The following is a 14,597-nucleotide window of genomic DNA, read 5'->3' on the forward strand; positions in this document are numbered from 1 at the left end:
CACACACACACACACACACACACACACACACACACAATTGACCCTGTTGCCCAGGTACTCTGCTTTTTTAACAACCTGTCTAGGTAGCTCCCCATTTTCCTTTTTTATTCTGGGAACACAAGGGTGTGCTAAGCACATAGCCTCATCTTCACCCATCCCAGGCTGGCCAACTTGAGTGATTTCTGAGGCTGCTGTGGTTGAATTACCACCACTCCCCAGATCTTATGCTACAGTCCTGCTCAGCCCCCAAGACCACTAAATCAATCTCGCTTGGAGATGGATTATCTAAAACTTCACCAAGTCCAGGTGAGGCTATCCTATGGCCTTGGCCCCAATGAAGTACAATCCGTGAGTCAGACACCCACAGAAGGACCACCGCGGCAGAGCTCAGGAGCAGGACCTAGACATAGGAGGAGCTGCCCTGGACCTCATGTTTGTAGCTGAAGTGACTGGGAGAGCCAATTATTATTCATTTCTGAAGTGCTCAGCATTGGACCCACATTTGCTAGGCGAGTCCTCAAAGCGCTCAACCACAGAAGCATCCTGAGTCTCTGCTACTCTCACTCCCATGGTTCCAATTTGGGTGCTTGAGGAAGCTACAGCAGAGCACTGTCTGGATGCTGAGAGCCACTATTGGGGAACCCTAGGATTTCACTGTGGTCACTGGGGTTCCCCAGTGTGTAGCTCCACCTCAGCCCACGCAGAAAGCAGGGTCTAGTTCCACACTAAAGGGGCAGAGGACAGGAATGTGCATAGTGACATTGATCAGAACTCAAGATGTACACGGAGAAGTCACAGCCAGCTTGTCTCCAGGGACAGCACATCTTAAGAAGACCTTCCGACTAAGCTCCTGGCCCAGAAGAAAGGCAGGAGGAGTCGCCCAGGGCACACATGCACCTCAGACCTAGCTTATCAGGAATGCAGTTGAGAAACAGAATAGCCTCCCCAGGCCTTCTCCAGACTGGTCCAGGAAAGGGTCCTTCCTTTGAAACTCCCATTGGCAGACCACACAGCTTGAGACCTGCATCTCTCTAGCAATACAAGATGCAGCTCTAACTCCGAAGTCACAAAGGTCTATAGGCCACAGTGTCGCTGCCATGTGTCTTTCTGAACTGGGAGCAGGCAGACCAAAGCTGTGGCTGGGACATCCTGACTACCCAAAGCCTGCTCTAATAGGTCCTAATGCTAGAGCTCGGGCTTCATTATTGCGCTAAACCATGCTAGCATGCAGCACTGCCTCAGACAACTCCCAGAGCTCTACAGTTTACATGGGCATCTCCACTCCAGCTTTCCAACACTTAGTGTCACATCCCAGTCACACACTGTCCTCAACAGCAATCTGTGGTCAAATGTCCCCAACTCTATCACTGTATGAGTCCTACAGTTTACACAGTCTCCTTCAACTCATGATGACACGCAGGCTTACACACAGCTGCCTATCACACCGTACATATCACACATTTACATGTTTCACACTTTAGAGGTTCACGCATGGCTTCTTGTCACAGCACCCACAATTTCTACATGGACTCATACATCACCTTGGGTAAGTGATGTATCAAGACCCAAGATACCATTTCGATTTTTCAGGACAGGGCTTCTCTGTGTAGCTTTTGGAGGCTGTCCTGGAACTCTCTCTGTAGACCAGGCTGACCTTGAACTCACAGAGATCCGCCTGCCTCTGCCTCCTGAGTGCTGGGATTAAAAGCATTCACCACCACCACCGGGTGCTGGGTGTCATCCTTATACCAGCATGGACCATTTCAGCTCAGGCCAGGAAGTGATGGCAGCAGAAATGCAAATAACCCTGACCACAGAGCAGTTGGTGACAAAAACCATGCCTCAGAATAGCTGCTAGCTGCATGGGCTTCCTGACTCGTACTGTGAACCTGGCAGGCTGAGGGCACATCCCTGTAGGTGAGCCCCCCAACCCCCGGCAGCCCCATGCAGGGGTGAATGCATGCACTAGTAGGGCAATCGGGCCTGAGGCTCTGGTGCGACACAACAGACACTCATGCTGAGAGTCTTGGAGCTGCCGATGATGGTTTTCCCGATGGTGCAAAAATGCACAAATAGGGTCGCTTGTCACCTGACACACCCAGCTTCTCTTCCCCATAATAGTCCCAAACTACCCAGGGCTTGCTGCCAAGTGACCCTCCGTTCTCCCCTCTCCTCTCTCTCCTTCCCCCTCTTCTACCCTCTTCTTTCTCCTTTTTCTCCCAGCACCCCAGCCTTTTCCCCCGTCCCTTCTCCTCCCTCCCTCTCCTCACACTCCCGCCTCCTCCTCTTCCTTCCTCCCTTTTCTCTCCCTCCTTACCCTCTCCTCTTGACTCACAATCCTCCCTCTCCTCCTCCCCTTCCTCCTCTCTCGTTCCTTTTCTCCGTTTGTCTCTTTCCTACACCCCTGCCTCCTCCTCTTGTCTCTTTCCTTCCTCTCTCCCCTCCCCCCGACCCACTCTCCGGACCCCTGTGCCCTTCCCTCCTCCTCTCCCTCCTCCTCCTCCTCCTCCCCCTTCTTCCCATCTTCCTCCCTTACTTCTTCTAAGTCACCTGCCACCCAGATCACCAAGCCTCTCCTCTGCAATCAGGAGTTCAGGCCTGAGACTCCTCCTCCTCTTCCCATGCAACTTCTTCCTCCCCTGCCCTCCCCTCCCCTGCCTCCAGTCTCTGCAGATTCAGAGAGATCCCCTGGCCTCTCATTGTCCTGGGTCAGACCCTGCAAAACCTAACACAGACTCACTGATGATCCAGGCACAGCCATAGTTCCCACCAGCTTCTCCCGGGACAGATTGGGGCACAGGCTACTGTGCCCCAAAGTCAGGGCTGCAGAGGTGACTCTGGGAACCTCACTGGGGAACAGTAGCCTCCCTCCCAAGCAGGGTGTTCGGAGCCTTCCCTGCTGGGGTGTGCTGGGTAGGTCACCCCAGGACCTTGGGTTTACAAAGTGAGTCAATCCAAGAGAAACACTGAGCAAATATGAACCTGGGTGGGGTCCAGGTGGAGCCAGAGCTAAGCCACACCAGGCGTGGGAATGAGGGGCAGAGGCAGGGTGCAGAGGGAGAGTGGGGAGGGGTAGCTGCTCTCAGGAGTGGGTCTTCAACCTGTTCCCAGGAAAGGGAAAGTTCCAGAAGGGTGAGCAACTTGCACAGCCATGCAGCTAGCTCAAGGCTGGCCTCTCTCTGACCCAAGTCATGGTGGCCTGTGCCTGCCCACAGAATGGGGATTTCCAGCTGGAGCCCTGTCCCTGGGTCCTCTGGGAGTTCTCCCAACCCCTCTGGGCCCCTGAGCCGCCATCAGGGGTTGGAGTGGAGTGGAGTGAAGAATGAAATTATGGTCCCATGTCCACAAGTGTGGATCTCTGACCTCTGTCCCAGCCTGCTCAGGGAAGACAGTGAGCTATGATGCCCTGCTGGGGAAAAGCGGACAAAGAGGGCCAGGCCCAGAGGTTGTCCAGGTGCTGAAAGGGGAGAGATGACCAGTGTGGAGCCCAACACCCAGGCCAAATGGGCAGAGCTGGCTCCATGGCTAGGCTCAGCCACCCTGCTTGACTTCCTGAGCCCTCAGGAACAGCTGTCTGTGCCAGGCAACCAGAAGATGGACATGGTGGGGTACTGTCCATGCCCTGAAGGCAACCTGAGACCACTAGGAAATCAGTAGAGAATCTAAGGACTGTGAATTTAAAGAGACACCCAACTCAGGGAGACAGAGTTGCCACTGCTGGGCAGGCAGAGCCAGAAGGGCGCCCATGGAAGTGCACCCGAGGCAAAGGCTCCCCCATGCCCTCATGCCAGGAGGAGGGGGCTCACACAGAGAGCTGGGGCTGGGAACCCAGGGAAGGGGGAAGGGGTGACAAAGCCCATGGTTGTCACTACCTCATTATCCTTGCTAGCTTGGAAGATGGGGAAATGGAGGCTGAGAGAAAGTGGGTAACTAGCCCCTTTGTCCCTCTTTCTGCAATTTCTTGATACCGGTGGCTGGTCCCATCAGGTAGCTTCTTAACCCAGACCATTAGGAGCATCCAAGGGGCCCAAGACCACTTAAGACCCTGGGGAGAGACCCTGATGGTCACCGGTGCACCCAGGTCCACCCAGATACTACAAGCAGTAAAACCAAGATGGTGGTTCATGCCTGTTCTTAGTACTCAGGAGGCTGGGGCAGGAAGGTGAGGACTTTCAGATAGACCAAGACCCTTTTATAAAAAAACAGATAGATAGATAGATAGATAGATAGATAGACAGACAGACAGACAGACACACACACACACACACACACACATAAATGGATACATAGATGGACAGAGGCCAGGCAGTGGAGACATCCTGGACCCTTCTTGCTGATTTCCTGGGGTCCCGTACCATAATCTTTCCCCAAACCTCAAAGTCCCAGCCCCTGCAGACTGCCCCATAGGCCCGCCCAGTGCCACCCAGGGCCGGGGCCAGCGATGTTTACCAGCGCCCTGACAGAGCCCTTTGTGTACTCACTGGCAGTCGGAAAACGTGGGCCGGTAGTAGAAGGGCGGTACTTTGGACTCGAATGTGGCTCTGGAGACCTCGTTCCCATGAGATGCCATGAACTGCAAGAGAGGGGGTCAGGGTCAGAGCCAGGGAGCCCTGGATCAGGGACAGTGGCGGCTGCTGGGTAACTGCTGTCCTTTAGGCCACTGCAGGGTCACGGTGTTGAGACCATAGCCAGTCCTTGGAGTCCTTGGGATGGGAATCCTGGAACCCTTCTGTCCCAGGGACAGGGGCTCCCAGTGAGCAGGGAAGGACAGCATATAGAAGGAATGCCCTAAGGAAAGGTCTCTGAGGGGCCAGTGGCTTGGCAGGTTAAAATGCATTCCACACAAACCAGACAACCTGAATCTGACCCCTCAGACCCACGGTGGAAGAAACAAACTGAGGCCTGAAAGCTATCCTCTGATCAAGACATGCACACCACGGCACATTTGTGCCCGTGCTTATTCACATCATACACAATAATATAATAAACTAAATTTAGGTGCCAGTGATACGGCTCAGTGTCACCAAGTCTGACAACCTGAGTTTGATCCTTGAGACCTACATTTAGAGAGAACCAACTTCTGGGTCTTGTACTTTGACCACACATGTCAAGGCATGTGTGCACCCCACATAGGCACACACAAAAACACAAATAAATAACTTTAATAACATTTCTGAAAGCAATTCATGGGCCTGCAAGATGGCTCAGTAGGTAAAGGTGCTTGCCGTTTATTAATTTAAAAATCAAAAACAATCCTCAGGGACTAGAGATAGAGCTTAGCAGTAGAGCATCTACCTATAATCCCCCAGTGAGGGGCTGTGATATGGCTCAGTGGTAGAGCACCTGCCTAGAATCCCGCAGTAAGGGGCTGGGTCGTGATTCAGTGGTAGAGCACCTGCCTAGAATCCCCCTGGCGATCTGAGTTCAAGTCCTGGAACTCACACATTGGTGGAAGGAGAAATCTGACTCCACAGAGTTGTCCTCTGATCTCTATACTCATACTATTGCACACACACACACATACTCAATAATAGTAAATAAATAATAAATAAAATTTAAATTTAAAAATGAACTAAAGAAAGGGTGAGGGGTTACAGGCCTGTCATCCAAGCACTCTGGAGGCTAAGACAGGAAAAATGAAAGTTCGAAGCCACCCTGGGGTACAGAGAAAGACTCTCTCTCACTCAAAGATGCAAAGAAGAGTAGAGGAGCAGGAAAGGGAGAGAAGAAAGGGTGAGTCCTGAGGATCAAACTCAGGTTACCAGGCTTGGTGGCAAGCACCTTTACCTGCTGAGTCATCTTGCCAGCCCCTGGTGATAATCACAAATGGACTTTAAAATTAACCACCAGGTTAGGTGTGGTGGCATAGACCTGTGATCCCAGCACTTGAAATGCTGAGGCAAGAGGCTAGTAGGTTCAAGGGCAGACTGAGCTACATGATGAGATCTTATCTTCAAAAAACACATATGAGTTGTACACATGTGAGTCACATTTATAAAGCTGTCACTAAAATATCTTCAGAGACTGAATGTACAGTTCAGTGGAAGAGGCTGTCCTAGAATCCTTAACTGAGAGTCTGGAAAATCAGATCCCAGGTTCCATCCCCAGTACCACAATAACACAAAATTAAAACTTAAAAACCATCCCCCAGGGGTCAGAGATGGAGCTCAGCAGTAGAGCACCTGCTTATAATCCCCTAGTGAGGGACTGGGAGTATAGCTCAGTGATAGAGCACCTGCCTATAATCCCCCAGTGAGGGGCTTGGAGGTGACTCAGTGGTAGAACATCTGCCCAGGATCCCCCAGTGAGGGGCTGGGAGTATGGCTCAGTGATAGAGCACCTGCCTATAATCCCCCAGTGAGGAACTAGTGATATTAGACTCCAGGATCCATATCTGGTACTGAAATAACATAATCAATTCTCAGGGCCTGAGATTATTCGGTTGGTAAAGTTCTTGTTTCACAAATGTGATGGCCTGAGTTTGATGCCAGAACCCATGTAAAAAGCTTGTGCAGAGACATTCTGTTGTAACCCTGCAATGGCAAGAAGGAAGGCAGAGGCAAGTGGAAGCTCAATGGCCAGCTCGCCTAGACTACCACAAGCTCCAGGTCAACAAGAGACCCTATGACAATCAAAAGTGGGAGGCGCCCGAGGAAGGTGTAACAGCCCAGACTGCCCTCTGACCTCCACACACACTTGCGCCCGTATATACATGTGCACAAGGCGACAAACAGCCAGCTCTCAGGACCATCTGAGTACGCTGCAAACCACAACAAAAAAAAAGTTGATCAGTTTGACTGAGCCAAAATTAAAAAAAAAATTTCCATGACCAAAACCACCATGAGTGAAACCAAGACATCTTTGAAAATCTATTTTCAATGAGCCAGCTTCTAAGTGGGCGAGTTTCCTGAACATGTCAAGAAAGCAGTGAAGACAGTAAGACCATCAAATGAGCAAAGAGCAGGCTGAGGTGAGAAAACTCTCTCCAGTTCTTTAGCTCAAGATGAGGAAATTCCCATCCTCCCTGGGAAAAGCACCCGCAGCGTCAGGTCAGCGCTGGCCGAGTGTTAGCAGAGATACCGTGCAGCCTCCTCCAGGCTGGAACCCGTAAGCAGCCTTGGTGGGACCAGGCATGTCTCCCAGAAGCTGTCAAACCTTTGACCTTACACCTCCACCTCTAAGAATTTGGCCACTAATGAGTTAGGAGAAGGGCAAATGTCATACTGGGAGGCAGCTTAGGGGACCCCATCGATACAGAGAGAAAGGACTAAAAGCAACATTAGGCATGCCATCCTAATATACTACTCAGGAGGCTGAGGCAGGAGGATCCTGAGTGTGAAATTGCTCTGGGCTATAGAGAGAGACTGTGTCTCAAAAATAAAAGAGAGGCCAGGCGTTGGTGGCGCATGCCTTTAATCCCAGCACTCGGGAGGCAGAGGCAGGCAGATCTCTGTGAGTTCAAGACCAGCCTGGACTACCAAGCGAGTTCCAGGACAGCCTCCAAAGCCACAGAGAAACCCTGTCTCGAAAAACCAAACCAAAACAAAACAAAAATAAATAAAAATAAAATAAAAGAGAAAAAGAAGTAGGGTGTGGTGATTCAAGTGTAATCTCAGCACTCAGAGATGGAGGCAGAAAGATCCAGAGTTCAAGGTCAGCCTTGACTACAAAGTGAGCTGGAGATCAGCCTGGCAGGCTACATGAGTGCCTGTCTCTGAAAAAAAAAAGCGGAGGAGGGTGAATAAAAGAAATAGGAAACAGAAGAGGAAAGAAACAATAACCTAAGTGTCCATTCAGAGGAAAGTGGGCAAGACCATGATGGTCCACATACACCAGAGACCACGGCAGAGTACAGAAGACAGCAGCCCCTGTGTGTGAGTTAAAGGGACATGCACACTCATAAAGGCCAACACCTCTCCAAAAGAGGCACCAAACACTGGACCATGGCAGCCCTTGGGGTGAGGAATGGGTGAGAGGCCACAGTCGGGAAGGAGGGGCTCTCACTCCATCCATGCTCTGCTGGGCCTGGTGGATGTGTCCTGTGCACAACAGCAACACAGGATTAGAACACACTAAACAGCAGGCTCAGGGTGCATGCATGGTCTCATCTACTCAGGAGGTTGGCATAAGGAGGGTTGTAAGGACCAGCCAGCCTGAGGGACAAGTGAGATCTTGTCTAAAGAAAAGAAAATTTCAGTTATGTTTATTTTATTTTACTTTTTTTTTAAGCCTGGAGCTTATGTAAATCAGGCTGGCCTTGAATTTAGAGCTCCCTACCCAAGTGCTGGTATTAAAGGTGTGCATCACTTTGTTCAACTACATCTATCTATCTGTCTATCTGTCTGTCTGTCTGTGTGTCTATCTATCTGTCTGTCTGTCCATCCATCCACTGTGTATGTAAGTGCCCATGTGCCATGGCACATATGCAGAGGTCAGAAACCAACTTTCAGGAGTCAGTTCTCTCCTTCCACCTTGTTCAGGGATTGAACTCGGGGTATTCGGTTTGACAGCAAGTGCCTTTCCTTGCCTGCTGAACCACTGTACTGACCACAGAAAATAAGCAAGTCAAGAGAGTGGTGACACATGCCTGAAATCCCAATACCTGGGAGTCAGAGACAGGAAGATCAAGATTCAAAGTCATCCTTGGGTGCATAGCCAGCACCAGGCTAGCCTGAGCTACATGAGACCCTGCCTCTGAAAACCAAACTGACCAACCAAAGAACACTGAGGTCAGTATACAAGCCTTGAGATGTGAAAGACTGCAGAGAGTACAGGAAAAGAAGGTGTGCCCTGTGGTTCAAGTCCAGATTCCTCCAAGAGCCTGTGAACTGCTCTCTGCCCTAGGCTGATTGCCCCCTTTCCCAGTTAGAGTCAGGCATGACCAGAGACAACAGTGCCTCACCCTTGTATCTCTGCCAGGATTGCCCCATGCCATCACTGGACCAAGGCCAGCCTGCCTTTCATACAAGGTCTGAGGTTCTATAATTGGCTGCTTCCTCTAGGATGGGGTGCAGAGGGTGACTTGGAAGATTGCCAAGTCCAACTGCCTAGAATCTCCCAGTGAGGGTCTGGGGCGTGGCCCAGTGGTAGAACATCTGCCTAGAATACCCCACTGAGGGGCTGGGGGTGTGGCTTAGTAGCAGACCACCTGCCTAGGACATGTGAGCTCCAGGCTCCATCTCTAGTACTGGAGAGAAAGAGATGGAATCAGGATGTTTGCCAAAAGTGTTCTACTGCAAACCAAATGTCCTAGTTGAGGTCCAAAACAATGAGCCCACCAAGTACCAGGGCCTCACCATACTGTGGTCCCACCGGTATTCACAGGACAGAGAACATACTCTTATGCTTGGTACAGGAGACCTCTGTGTCTACTGGTGGTCTGATCCCAGTCCAGCTGTTGGCCTTGAACTGAGCTTCCAACAGGATCCATGCATGGGCAGCAGAGTCTAGCATTGTACTAGCTACACCTAGGCCTCTATCCTGATGTCCTTCCCCATTCCCATAGCAGCTCTTAGACCCCACTGACTTCCACCTGGGCTCATGGTTCTCAACCTGTGGTTCCCAACCCTTTGGAGGGTCAAATGACCCTTTCACAGGGGTCACCTAAGACTATCCTGCATATCAGATATTTAAATTATGATTCCTAACAGTAACAACATTACAGTTATGGAATAGCAATGAAAATAATTTTATGGTTAGGTCGCCACAACATGAGAAACTGTATTAAAGGAACAGCATTAGGAAGGTTGAAAACCATTGACCTGAACCCTCTCCTCATAGTCTCTCTCACTGGCAGCCAGGGGCTATCAGCATATTCAGCACATCTATCACCACACCAAGCTCAAAATCCTGCCACCACAGCACTCTTAAGAGTTGGTAGAGCACCAGTCTAGAACCCCCACCAAAGAGATAGGAGTGGACTTAATGATGGAGCACTTGCTAGCATCCCCCAGTGAGGGGCTGGAGTGTGGCTTAGTAGCGGAATCCATCATTCCATGCTGGGAAAATGCTTCCCCAGCCTGTCAGTGTCTCCTCACACCCCACGTGGACATCTGTCCTATGCTGGCCCCGTGCTCTGCCAAGCAGTATCATAACAGCTGCTCTGTGTCCTGGGCTTGTGTTCACACCCATCTCCTACTCCTGCCTTTCTAGAGGGCAGCAACATCTCTGCCTTGCTCAGTTTCCTTGCCTGGCACACAGTAAGTGCCCATATGCTTCTGTGAGATGAATGGACAGATGTATGTATTTATGTATACATGGAAATATTGGGATAGATGGATAGGCAGGTGGATGGATGTATAGATGCATGATTGTATGGATAGACACAATAGATGGTGAGTGAGTGGATGGGTGGGTAAATGAATATATAGGTGGATGAATGGATAGGTGTGTAGGTGGATAACAGATAGATAGGTGGATATAGGATAAACAGATACATGAGTGTGTGGATGAGTGGGTAGGTGAGTAGATGGATAGATAGGTGAATGAGTGACTGGTTGGCTGGCTAGATGAATGGATGAGTGGATGGGTAGATGGGTGAGTGAATGGGTAGATGAATGGAGGGATGAGTGGATGGATGGATGGATGGATGGATAAGTAGATACATAGTTGGATGGGTAGGTGAGTGGACAGATGGATGGATGATGGATGGATGAGTAGATGGATGGATGTGTGGATGGATGGATGAGTGGATTGATGGATGAGAGTATAGATTGATGGATGAGTGGATGGATGAGTGGGTGGATGAGTGGGTGAGAGGATGGATGGATGAGTGGGTGGATGGATGGATGGATGAGTGGGTGAGTGGATGGATGGATGAGTGGATGGATGGATGGATGGATGGATGGATGGGTATATAGGTGAGTATGGGTGAACAGATGGGCAAGTGCTTTGATTTTTGTTACCACATGGCTCCCCAGAAGGATAAGGAATGAAATTGTCAGTTTCAGCTAGCCCAAGTGCCCTTGGAGCAACAACCCCTCATAGGTTAGACCCCCCAATGTTCCCATTAACTAGAAATGAGGGACCCAGGGTCACCCCATATATGGCCACAGGGTTTCCCATGCCCCTCACTCCATCCAGCATCCCTCTCCTGACCCATACCTCAACTTGGGCCTCATCCCAGGCATCCAGACGGACTGACTTCACCTTGCTGACCTGGGGGATGTTCCGGTGGATCCCAGAGCAGCTCAGACAGATGAATACACCCAGGGTGTAGGATGCCCAGTCAGGATCTAGAAGGGAAGGGCAAAGGTCAGGGAAGCTTGGCCAGGACTCCAGGGCATGTCCACGAGGAGGCTCAGTCTGAGACCAGAAGGGACAGACAGAGTCCAATAGAAGGCCATGGCAGGGGGTGTCGAGGATGGAACTAAGGACCTTGTGCACAGTAGACAAGAGCTTTACCATTGAGCCACACTCCCAGCCTCTCACTGGGAGATTCTAGACAGGAGCTCTACCATTGAGCCATACCCCAGCCCCTCACTGGGAGATTCTAGGCAGGCACTCTACTACTTAGCCACACTCCAGCCCCTCACTGGGAGATTCTAGGCAGGTGCTCTACCACTGAATCACCCCCTCCCAGCCTCTCACTGAAGGATTCTAGGTAGGCCTTCTACTGCTGAGTCATACCCACAGTCCTCTTTACTTTTTATTTTGAGACAAAGTCTCACTAAATTGTTGAGGCTGGACTTGAACTCAGTCTGTATCCAGGAAGACATTGATCTTCTGACACTCCTACTTCAGTCTCCTAAATTGCTGAGATTACAGGCCTATCCAGTCCTGGTCCAGTCACAAAGCTCTAAAATGGTTTTTAATTATATTCACTTATTTTTAATTTTAAAATTCTTATGTGTATGGGTGTTTTGTCTGCAGGCATGTGTACCACATGAGCTTGGTACCCAGAAAAGGGTATCAGAAGCTGGAACTAGAATTACAGATGGTTGTGAGCTGCTACGTGAATCCTTGGAATAGAACCAGGGTCCTCTGGAAGAGAAGCCAGTGCCCTTGACTGCTGAGCCATCTCTCCAGCCCCTCATTAATTGATTTGTGTATAAATACATGAATGCCTGTGAATGTGTGTGCCATAGTGTCCTCTCACAATGTGGGCCCCGGGGAATGAAACTCAAATCATCAGGCTTGGCAACAAGTGACACCATCAACTGAGATAGCCTGATAATTGAACCACTGAATGAGTGGGCCAAGAGCAGCAAGAGTGGGCAGCTCAAGACTGGAGTCCTGTCTCACTGATGCACCAGGCTTTTACATGGGTGCTGGGGATTTGAACTCAGGGCCTCATGCCTGTGTAACTGGCAGTTAAATTTGACTTTAAACCTGACTTTGATACTAGTGAAGCCCATTTTGGTGTGTGTATCTGTGTTAGCATTTTTAAAACGATCTTGAGGGCTCTGATCCAGGCAATAGATTACTAATTCCTTGGTGCATTCGTAACATGACAACATTACTGGAAGGCGGTAAAAAGCAGGAAATAGTGTCTGGATAGAGGAAGCAGGTGATTCAGGTTTGGCCTCGGGGACATATCTCACTCTGGCACCTTCTGGTCTCCACCTCTTTCTCTGTTTCCTGCCTGTCAAGATGTGAGCTGCTCTGCTCCTCCACTCCTTCCCCAGTGTGACAGACTGACACTTCTGAAACCTGGAGCTGAGAGACCTAAGTTGTGTCTCTTGGGTATTTGGTAACACAAGAGCCTGACTAACTCAGTATCCAACAGCACATAAACAGAGTGATACACCATGAACCACAGGGGCTTCTACCACGAATTCAAAGCTGGTTTAATGCTTGAACACCAAGCAGGATAGCCAGGTTGTGTGGCGCATGCCTTTAATCCCAGTACTCAGGAGGCAGAAGCAGGTGGATCTCTCTGAGTTTAAAGCCAGCCTGGTCTACATAGCAAGTTCCAAGCCAGACAGGGCCACATAGTGAGACCCGGACTCAAAACAACAACAACAAACTATTTAGAATACTATAAAAACATGAAAGATGTTGCGATAAAAATGACAACAGATGAAAAGACAGTATATAGAAAACTATGAAATGCTGTGCATGGAAATTGATGGTCTGTGGCATAGAAAGAAGCCACAGACTTCTGGGTTGGAAGAGACAAGATTGTCAACACACAAACTCTTGGCAGAATAATCTGTGGGCTTACTGTAATCCCCACAGTATTTTCAATGGGAATCCTAAAGAAGTAAAATTTTAAATGAGTCTAAATTCATATGTGAGTTCGAAAGGCTGGGGCATGGCTCAGGGGTAAAAGCACTTGCAGTGAAAGGATAAGGACTTGAGTGTAGAGCTCTAAGACACACAAAATCCATTTGCATAATGTGAGCATCTGTGACCCCTATGGGGAGATGGGATGCAGACCCTCAGGAACCCCTGGAAGCAGCCTGATGTACACGGCAGAAACCTGCCGCAAACCAGGTCAAAGGTGAGAGGCACCAGAGCTTGTCCCCTGACCTCCACATGAGTACAGAGGTATGTGTAGACCCAAATTCACACATATAAATGCACCCCCATACATATGCACACATGCTATACACACAAACACAAATAAATAAATAAATAATATCAAACCATCAAAAAAAAAAAAAAACAATCTACTCTACCGAGCGAGTTTCAGGACAGGCTCCAAAGTGACACAGGGAAACCCTGTCTTGAAAAACAAAATAAAAACAACAAACAAGCAAGCAAAAACAAAACCAAAACAAAACAAAAAACAGCCTAGAAAAGAGACCAAGACAGAATCCAACAGCACTTGTTTTCAGAACTTAGTATTGAATTATTGAACCCATGTTCTCCCCCACACACAGCGACAGAGACAGAGAGACACAGAGAGAGACAGAGACAGAAACAGAGAGAAAGTGTGTACAACTTTAATTTCGGCACTCAGGGGGCAAAGCAGATGGATCTCTGTGAGTTTGGGGCCAGCTTGGTCTATGTAGTAAGTTCCAGGCCATGGCTACATAGAGGGGCTCTGTCAATCAATCAACCGATCAATTTTAAATAAATATATGTATATTTTAAATTTTACTTTATGTGCGTTGGTGTTTCGCCTACATGTCTGTCAGTATGAGGGTGTCAGGCAATTGTGAGCTGCCTGCCATGTGGGTGTTGGCCATTGAACCCAGGTCCTCTGGAAGAGCAGCCAGTGCTCTTAACTGCAGAGCCACCTCGCCAGTCCAAATAAATATAATTTAAAAGATACATTACTAGAGGGTCTAGACTGATAAGTATAGTCCTCACCCTTCATTTAGGCAACTTCTCTTTGCAACAGATGAAGACCACAACCAATCAAAACAGAGTTGTGGAGCCCAGCCCCAAAGGACACATCTACAAAACACTCCCTGCCTAAGGCTCAGGGAACATCGCAGAAGAGGGGATGGAAAGACTAAGAGACAGAGGATCGGGGAGCTTGCTGTGAAGTTGTTCCCTGGTAACATCAGAAGCTACACCCACAAATCTCATCAGCATGGCCGTCCCACCGTGAGCTGAGCAAGGATGACACCAGTGAACATGCCGGACTGGACTGGGGACGAGCCTGTGAGGCCTCTGCCCTGCGTCACACAAAGAACTGCAGGAAA

General features: G+C 49.5%; 1 protein-coding gene across 2 annotated transcripts in view; it reads right to left on the reverse strand.

Moving 5' to 3' along the window:
* The window catches only part of Adap1 (ArfGAP with dual PH domains 1), a 50,113-nt gene that overhangs the window by 24,020 nt on the left and 11,496 nt on the right, over positions 1–14,597 (reverse strand). For both annotated transcript variants that reach the window (XM_040751249.1, XM_040751248.1), the window contains exons 2-3: positions 11,104–11,234; positions 4,482–4,573 (exon numbers count right to left, since the gene is read on the reverse strand). In XM_040751249.1, the coding sequence (XP_040607183.1) occupies positions 4,482–4,573; positions 11,104–11,234 (223 nt within the window). The remainder of the gene's footprint in view (positions 1–4,481; positions 4,574–11,103; positions 11,235–14,597) is intronic.

The sequence above is a fragment of the Mesocricetus auratus genome, unplaced genomic scaffold, assembly GCF_017639785.1.
Source record: "Mesocricetus auratus isolate SY011 unplaced genomic scaffold, BCM_Maur_2.0 Super-Scaffold_100008, whole genome shotgun sequence".
Taxonomy (NCBI): Eukaryota; Metazoa; Chordata; class Mammalia; order Rodentia; family Cricetidae; genus Mesocricetus; species Mesocricetus auratus.